General features: G+C 45.6%; 1 protein-coding gene across 5 annotated transcripts in view; it reads right to left on the bottom strand.

Annotated features, from left to right (window-relative positions):
- Positions 1 to 9,034, bottom strand: part of Tmem219 (transmembrane protein 219) — a 58,718-nt gene that overhangs the window by 10,524 nt on the left and 39,160 nt on the right. For 2 of the 5 annotated variants that reach the window (XM_029480126.1, XM_029480127.1), the window contains 3 exons: positions 3,113 to 3,239; positions 1,290 to 1,491; positions 1,013 to 1,202 (listed from right to left, as the gene is read on the bottom strand). In XM_029480126.1, coding sequence (XP_029335986.1) covers positions 1,013 to 1,202; positions 1,290 to 1,491; positions 3,113 to 3,159 — 439 coding nt within the window. In that variant the 5' untranslated portion in view covers positions 3,160 to 3,239. Of the gene's footprint in view, positions 1 to 1,012; positions 1,203 to 1,289; positions 1,492 to 2,487; positions 2,648 to 3,112; positions 3,240 to 9,034 lie in introns of those variants that run through there. The other 3 variants (XM_029480130.1, XM_029480129.1, XM_029480128.1) reach the window with 3 other exon arrangements.

Genomic DNA, 9,034 nt, shown 5'->3' on the forward strand with positions numbered 1-9,034 from the left:
AACGAGATCTGGCGCCCTCTTCTGGAGTGTCTGAAGACAGCTACAGTGTACTTACATATAATAAATAAATAAATCTTTAAAAAAAAATGTAGAATACTCACCCAAGAATATTATTCAACAATAAAAAGAAATGAAATAATGCTACTACATCATGAACCATAAAAATCTTATCTCAAGTCAAAGAAGCCTGTCACAAAGGAATGCATATGGCAGCAATGTCCAGAATAGGCAAATTAACAGAGACAGAAAGCAGATTTGTGAGGCCTGAGAACCTGGAGAGAAGAAGTGCAGAAAAGCTATGGTTTAGCTCCACTTAGATAGATAGATAGATAGATAGATAGATAGATAGAATATCTATGGATTTCAGGGTGGTTCCACAGTTGGGTAAACAGACTAAAAGTGGGCTGGAGAGATGGGTCAGCGGCTAAGAGCACTGACTGCTCTTCCAAAGGTTCAAATCCCAGCAACCACATGGTGGCTCACAACCATCTGTAATGAGATTGGATGCCTTCTTCTGGGGTGTCTGAAGATAGCTACAGTGTACTTACATATAATAATAAATAAATCTAAAAAAAATAGACCAAAAGTAACTTAGTTGTATACTTTAAATGAGTGATATACATTTTGGAGGTGGTTTCAGATCTTGCCTTGTAGTCTGGGATGTCCTGGAACTCACTCTATATCCCAGGAAGGCTGGCATGCTTGCACTCTCTCTTCGTATCTGTCTAATTTTCTATGCATAATGGGGCAGGGCACTTGCTTTTAAACCTGAGGCCTCTTGGTATATTTTAGGGCAGAGTTGAAGAAACTTGGAACCAGAACAGCAAAGTCAAAACACAGAACCTATACTGTGGACAGCATTCACTGTAAGTATCTCATCCTATCTAACCTGTGTCATAGCAAAAGTCACTAAGGTTTACGGATGTGTCCAAGTTACCAGTCTGGTGAAGTCAGAAGTCAAGCCCAACCCTAAATGTCCTGACATTGGACCGCCATTTTCCCCAGGTCTCACCTGTCAATCCTATCTGACTACCATGGATCTTGGCTTGGAATGTTTGGGTTTTGTTTCTGTCTGGATCATCTCCGAAGTTCAAAGTGGTCAGTAAGCCGACGACGTGAGGCCCTCGCCACGTCCCTGTGACTGTCTCATTCATGGGGCACAGACTTAGCTGGCCAAAAGATCTCAAGAAGGAAACCCAATCCTGCGTGCAAAAAGGAGAGTGACAGAGAGGTGAGAAGAGCAGCAGGGGCGGGTATATACCACAAGGGTGAGCACCCCGGGTACTTACCTGGGGAATGTCAGGGCTACGGAGGCCAGTTGTGTGGGTGAGGAGGAAGCCACCAAGGCCCAGGCCAGAAAGGCCAAGGAGCAGCAGGATCAAAGTGGCACAGACCAAAGGTGGGTGATGAGCCAGACAGAGATGCAAGTTGTGCCCTGCCTGGCAGCTGCCCATGGGGAGCAGAGGGGTCTGGGCCTCCGTGGGGTGCCTGCTGGAGGACAGTAAGGGAGAACTAGACGAGAGCCTGCTGGTCAGAAGGCTCTCACCCATGTTATACAAAGATAACCTAAGGCTAGAAGACAATGAATTTGCTCAAGGCCACGCAGAAAGTGACAGAGCCAGGACCAAAATCCAAGATTCTGTACTCCAAAAGTTCACCTCCTTACAGCACTTAAAAAATAGCTTTCTTTCGTTTCTGAAATATCCAAAGGAGAAGCAGGGAAGAGCATTCTGTACTAGCAAAAGAGATGTGAAACGAATTCTCAGCTGGAGAAAGAGGAAGCAGTTGATCTGGGGTGAGGCTTTGGCAGCCAAGTCACAATCCAGACCGGAAGTGTCTGGGTTCAGAGTTTCCAGTTTGGAGTTAAGCTAACTAGCCAGGTAGGAATGGACGGCGCTCACACATGCAACCAAGCCAGTTGGTTGTCTGTGAGGTTAGGATGTCCTGAAAGGGACTTCTAAGAGCACCAAGTAATGAGGATTCGATTGGGCAGCTGTTTGCTCGGTACTTGGCCATGCAGGAATTCAACTGACGTCCACCTCCTTTCTTTTTATTGGTGTCATACTGATCCTTAAGACCAGAAGCCAGTAGAATACTGAAGCTCGGGGACTCAGAAGTGGTAGGGCTACGATCTAAAATCCGTCTCCAATTTCCGAGTACCCTATTCCAGGCAAGAAGCGATAGACTGATGAATATAAACATCTGGAAGGCAGGAGATCAGTATAAGGTGTGGTGGGGGGGACAGCGTGGGTAAGTGTGGAAGCCACTGGGAGACACAGGTGTCACATATGCTCGGTTCCTGCGTGGCTCCACGTCCCGGCATTTCTGCAAGGGGGAGGGGAGGAGGAGGGAGGGCAGAGCCTGAGGGGCAGTAGCGGCTGGTGCATCTGGACCTCCCGTCCTCCCCAAAGCCCCTCCAGAAGGATCTCAACACCCGCATCCCTTCCCGATCAAGCAGCATCAGATCCGTTCGCCACTAGCTCTCACCGCTTGCAGCCCAGGAGAGGCCGGCGCCCCGTGACGTCATGGGTGGCGCGGCGGAGAGGCGGGGCCTTGCTTGCGCGTGCACGCTCCGGCCCCGCCCCAGTCCGTCCAGACGCGCATGCGCAGTGACCACGGTTGGGAAGGTTGCTGGCTACTCCCTGGCCTAGTTCCAGCCAAACCAAAAGAAAAGTCACCCAATGAGCCAAGTGGAGGGAGTAACTCGGGAGTAGGTGATAAAACTAGCAACAGGCAAGGGAGGCCGTGCTAGCCGTTTTGGACATCCCAGGGTCTCCCTCCTGAGAGAGCGCAGGAGAGTCGGAACCTCACCAAAGTCACTTTTCTGATGCTTGGCACACACCTGTGCCATTTGCACAGCCCCCCAGGCTTTTGGGAAGGACTTGGGGGTCCTCTGGGATGGATGGGACTTTACTCTTCCCCTCTGTGTGTAGTGTATAGGTTTTGCTCTTCTCTGCCCTCTCAAATACTTCAGGTCTACACACCTTGCCCTTGTACTTTGGCTCTTTTCTTAAGAGGTCCCTAAGTGCCCAGGACCCTAGAGTTGCAAGGCTGTTCAAAGGGGAACGTCTCTTCTCACTCTGTTAGCCTTTTAGAGGGAATGTCATCTTACCTGAAACAACATAAGGCACGGAGCCAGGAACTCCGGCTCATCCTCATTCTGTCGATGCAGTCCTGTAACCCCAGCACTTAGGAGGTGGAGGCCTGAGCATCAGGAGTTCGAAGCCAGCCTGGGATCCCTCCAAAACCAAACAACAACAAAATGAATAAATCTAATTCTGCAAAAGCCATAATAACCCTGTTGTCCTGGGGATAAGACTGTCCCCTTTACAGAAGAACATTTGTCTTGGTTTAGGGTAGGGGCAGGGTCTCACTGTGCAGATGACATGGAACTCACTTATGTAGACCAAAGTGTCTTTGAACACAGAGATCCACCAGCCTCTGCCTCCTGTGTGCTGGGATTAAAGGTGTGGAACATGGTTCTCTAAAGAAGAACATTTATACTTCCGCTTTTAGTTCATAACAGTTCTCAAAAGATGTAAATAAAGCAAAAAAAAAAAAAAAGCAAAATGAGGTATCATTCATATCCGTTAGTGTAGCTACCAACAAGAGATGAGAAACTAGCAAGTGTTGGTAAATAGTGGACAAATTGGAACTTCAGCTGAGCACTCTTGGCAGGAGCGTAAATTGGTCAAGCGCTACGGGGAAGAATTTGACTTCCCTAAGAAGGAAAATCAATACAAACAGTATTGCCCTGTGGTTATAATTCTACTTCTGAATATAAAATTGCTGCCCAAATTTGAAACAATGTCTCTGTGAGACTTTGTATACCCATTGTACTGGCTGGTTTTGTGTGTCAACTTGACACAGACTGGAGTTATCACAGAGAAAGGAGCTTCAGTTGGGGAAGTGTCTCCATGAGATCCAGCTGTAAGGCATTTTCTCAATTAGTGATCAAGGGGGAAAGGCCCCTTGATCAAGGATGCCATCCCTGGGCTGGTAGTCTTGAATTCTATAAGAAAGCAGGCTGAGCAAGCCAGGGGAAGCAAGCCAGTAAAGGACATCCCTCCATGGCCTCTGCATCAGCTCCTGCTTCCTGACCTGCTTGAGTTCCAGTCCTGACTTCCTTTGGTGATGAACAGCAATGTGGAAGTGTAAGCTGAATAAACCCTTTCCTCCCCAACTTGCTTCTTGGTCATGATGTTTGTGCAGGAATAGAAACCCTGACTAAGACGCCCATATTCCTAGGAAGATTATTCACAAGAGCCAGAAGTGAAACTTTCCTAGAACGGAAGAATGGCTAATCCAAATGTGAGTCACTCAACATATGAGGGAATATTACTCAACTCTGAAGAGGAAGGGAAGCCATGTACGATGTCGCATGTCCGTGTCTCTAGCATCCATGAAGTAGAGGCAGCAGGACAAGGAATTTAGGGGCCACCATCTTTTGCTACATGTTGGGGCATTTTATGCTGAGTGAAATGTAAAATGTATCAGTCACCAAGAGACAGCAGCAAATGATTCCAAGTATATGAAACAAACAAGATAATAGTGTGTGATTCCAGGCATCTGAGATGCACAAGGTAACAGCATATGATCCAGTAACATGATATGTACAGGACAATAGCAAATGACTCTCCTGTATGAGATGCAGAAAGTAAACAAGGGAATTACTCTAACTCCGTGAGATATGTAAGACAGTAATGAATGATTCCAACTACAGGAAATGCACAGCACCCAAGTGTGTGACACCAACAATGTGAGGTGCAGAAAACAATGGCATGGGATTCCACTTACGTGAGACCCTCAAGACAATAGCAAATATCTATACAAGATGATCCCACGTCCATGAGAGCCTCAAGACAATGGCATGTAAGTCCATCATCATAATATTCACCATAAATTGCATGTGATTCCACCTGTACATGATAAATAACACAATAGTGAAGGATTTCACCTATATAAGCTAGACAAGATGATAGCATACGATTCCTCTAATTTGTGATGTGAAGGATAATTGCTTATGATTACACCAACCTGAGATGCACAAGAGAGTAAGCAAATGACTCCACATATATAATATACATAAAACAATAGCATATGCTCCCAGCTTTGTGGGATGTATAAGACAACTGTACATGACTCCACTGAGAGGCCTGTGACATGCATGTCGCATGAGATGCATGAGACAATGCATATGAATGCACATGTACGAGATAAGCAAGAATAATAACAGATTATCCCATCAGTATATGTGTGATGCAAAAGATAAACGTAAATGACATCACTCATACGAGGTGCGCAAGACAGCAGTGAATGGTCCCGTAGACATGTGATACACAAAACGTTAGCTTATGGGTCCCCTCTGTGAGATGAACAGAAGCAGAGCAGACGATTTCACCTCTATGAGAAGCACAGGCTAATAAGTGAGTGGTTCCATCTATACAGGATGCACAAGGCAATAACAGGGTTCCACTAGATGATGTGCACAGGGGAATAGGGAATGATTCTGACTACATGAAGAGCCCAAGATGATTGCCTCCCACCATGAGATGGAGAAAAGGGAGAGCATAGGCTTCTACCAACATGAGATGCTCAAGACGGTAAGAAATGATTCATTCTGTATGAGATACACAAGAGGACAGCATGTATAAGAGATGTTTAAGGCATTAACAATTCCACTCTACGAGATGCACAAGAAAATAGTGTATGATTTCTCTGACGGGAGATGCACAAGATAATAATGTATGGCTCCACCTACGTGAGATGACTAGCCCTATAGTGAAGGATTCTACTTTTTGAGCTGCACAAGATAGCAACTGATACCAAGACAAGAGCATAAGATGCCATCTGTACATGACCTCAAAGCCAATCCTGGTGGTGGATAATGCATGCCTCTAATCTCAGCACTGGAGAGGCAGAGGCAGGCAGACCTCTGAGTTTGAGGCAACTACAGAGTGAGTTCCAGGATAGTCTGGACTACATAGAGAAAACCTGTCTTGGGGAGGTGGGTGGGGAAGAGCGAAAAGACAATAGCAACTTATTTCAACTATGTGAGATTTACAAGACTGTAGCCAATGATTCAAATTATTTGACCTACACAAAACAGAAGTGTATGATTTCATTGATGTGTTGCAAAAGGCTATAGTGCATGATACGCATATATGAGAAAAGGAAGACTAAGTAGAAAATCATTCCACCTATATGAGATGCACAGGGCAATAATGAATGACATCCCCTACATTAGACCACGAGATAATCGTGTCTGATGCTACCTCTGTGTCACTTTGCGAGATAAATGAAACAGTAGAATTTGATTCTATAGACATGTCTTGCAAAAAACTGCTAGGGCCAGGCGGTGGTGGCATACACCTTTAATCCCAGCACTCGGGAGGCAGAGGCAGGCGGATTTCTGAGTTCCAGGCCAGCCTGGTCTACAGAGTGAGTTGCAGGACAGCCAGGGCTACACAGAGAAACCCTGTCTCGGAAAACTAACCAAACAAACAAACAAAAAAACCCAAACAAACAAACAAACAAACAAACAAACCAAACAACTGCTAGGAAGGATTCAGGAGATGAACAAAACGGGATCATATGATTTGACACACATGAGATGCACAGGACAGCAGCATATGGTTCCCAGGGTACAAGATGCACAACACAGGAGCAAGTGATCCAAAATATGTATGATACATATGAGAGTGGTTAATTACCCCACCTCTTTGAAGTGCATGAGGCAATATCCACCAACATGATATGCACAAGACAATCTTGCTATTGCAAGACTCCATTGTTATGAAATGAACAAGACGGTAGCACGTGGTTCCCCCGAATGAAGTGCAGAAGACAAGAGCAAAGAGTCCCTTCTATATCAGGTACATGAGGCACTAGTGCATGATCACACTTACATGTGATGCACAAGTCCATTCTGCATGATCCACTTATAAAAGCTCAACAAGCCGGGCGTGGTGGCGCACGCCTTTGATCCCAGCACTTAGGAGGCAGAGGCAGGCGGATTTCTGAGTTCGAGGCCAGCCTGATCTACAAAGTGAGTGCCAGGACAGCCAGGGCTACACGGAGAAACCCTGTCTCGAAAAAACCAAAAAAAAAAAAAAAAGCTCAACAAGATAACAGCATATTTCCCCACCATTGTGGGAGATAAAGAGTAACTGCTTGTGATTTCATCAACCTGAGATGCACAAGACAATAAATGAATGTCACATATATATGCACAAGACATATGATTCCACCTATGACAGTAGACATGAGTCCGCCTATATGGGATGCATAAGACTGGCCAGGTGTGGTGGCGCACGCCTTTAATCCCAGCACTTGGGAGGCAGAGGCAGGCGGATTTCTGAGTTTGAGGCCAGCCTGGTCTACAGAGTGAGTTCCAGGACAGCCAGGACTATACAGAGAAACCCTGTCTCGGACAAAAAAAAACAAAAGAAAAAAGAAAGAAAGTGGAGTAATTCCACCTATACAAAATACAAAACACAATATTTAATGATTCCATCTATGTGAAATTCACAATACAATGGCCTATGATTCTATGGACATGAACTGCATAAGGCAACAGTGTGTGACTGCAATAAAAGGAAATGCACAAGAAGATAGCAGACGACCCCATCTCTGTGAGATATAAAGACAGTGGGAAATTCATTCATTATTTGTCTCCAAGCAGTGGAAAAGAAATAGTGTGTGATTTCAGCGACATGAGATGCACAAGACAATAGTGAGTGATTCCTACTATCTCAGATAATAAGAAAGTGAGTGCCCCTATCCGAGAGGCACTAGACACTAGCACATAATCCCGCCCACGTGACTTGCACAGCACAATAGCTTATTACTTCACTGTTGCAAGGTGACTATCAACTCAGAGTCAGAAAGTGATGGCTGCTAAAGGCCTGGAGAGGGCAGGTGATTGCACATTATTATTTAACGGATTCAAATTTGTATGCTTGCTGGACAGAGGCAGAGGCAGGTGAATTTCTGTGATTTGAGGCCGGGCTGGTCTACATAGCAAGATCCGGGCCAGGTCAGGCAACATGCCAAAACCTTGTCTCAAAACAAAGAAAAAGACAGAAATTTTAGTTTTGCTCAGCGAAGCATCTTGGACATGGGTGGGGGAAATAACTGTAATCACTAGCAAGTGAGTATCCTTAATACTGCTGAATGATATACTTAAAATGGCGAAATCACACTGGGTAAGTTGTTTTGTGCCCTTAGGCTCAGTATTCTGGAGGTTGAGGCAGGAAGGCTGCTCGAGTCCAGTGCAAAGCCTAAGCCTCATAGCAAGATCCAGTCTCAAAAAAAAAGGGGGGGGGGGTTGTTGGATGTGCGTGGCCGGAGAGATGTGGCCCAGTGGTTAAGTGAGTGGCCAGAGAGATGTGGCCCAGTGGTTGAGTGGCCGGAGAGATGTGGCCCAGTGGTTGAGTGGCCAGAGAGATGTGGCCCAGTGGTTGAGTGGCCGGAGAGATGTGGCCCAGTGGTTGAGTGGCCAGAGAGATGTGGCCCAGTGGTTAAGTGCATGCGCTGCTCTTCCCAAGGACTGGGGTTTGATTCCCAGCACCCACCCATCCATATCAGGCACCTCACAGCCGCCTGTAACTTCAGTATATAGGGATCTGACACCTTTGCCCTCTGTGGTCCCTTCACAAAAACCCCCACACAGAGACACGCACATATACATAATTAAAAATAATTAAAAAATGTTGCAATAATAACTTCTTATGTATAATTTATTACAATTAAAAATAATAGGTCCAAGGGTTGGCAAGAAGGCTGAGCAGGTAAAAGCACTGACTGCTCTTCTGAAAGTCCTGAGTTCAAATCCCAGCAACCACATGGTGACTCACAACCACCCGTAATAAGATCTGATGCCCTCTTCTGGTGCGTCTGAAGACAGCTACAGTGTATTTATTTATTTATTTATTTATTTATTTATTTATTTATTTATTTTGAAACAGGGTTTCTCTGTATAGCCCTAGCTGTCCTGGAACTCACTTTGTAGACCAGGCTGGCCGCGAACTCA

This window comes from Mus caroli, chromosome 7, assembly GCF_900094665.2.
Source record: "Mus caroli chromosome 7, CAROLI_EIJ_v1.1, whole genome shotgun sequence".
NCBI classification, from domain to species: Eukaryota; Metazoa; Chordata; class Mammalia; order Rodentia; family Muridae; genus Mus; species Mus caroli.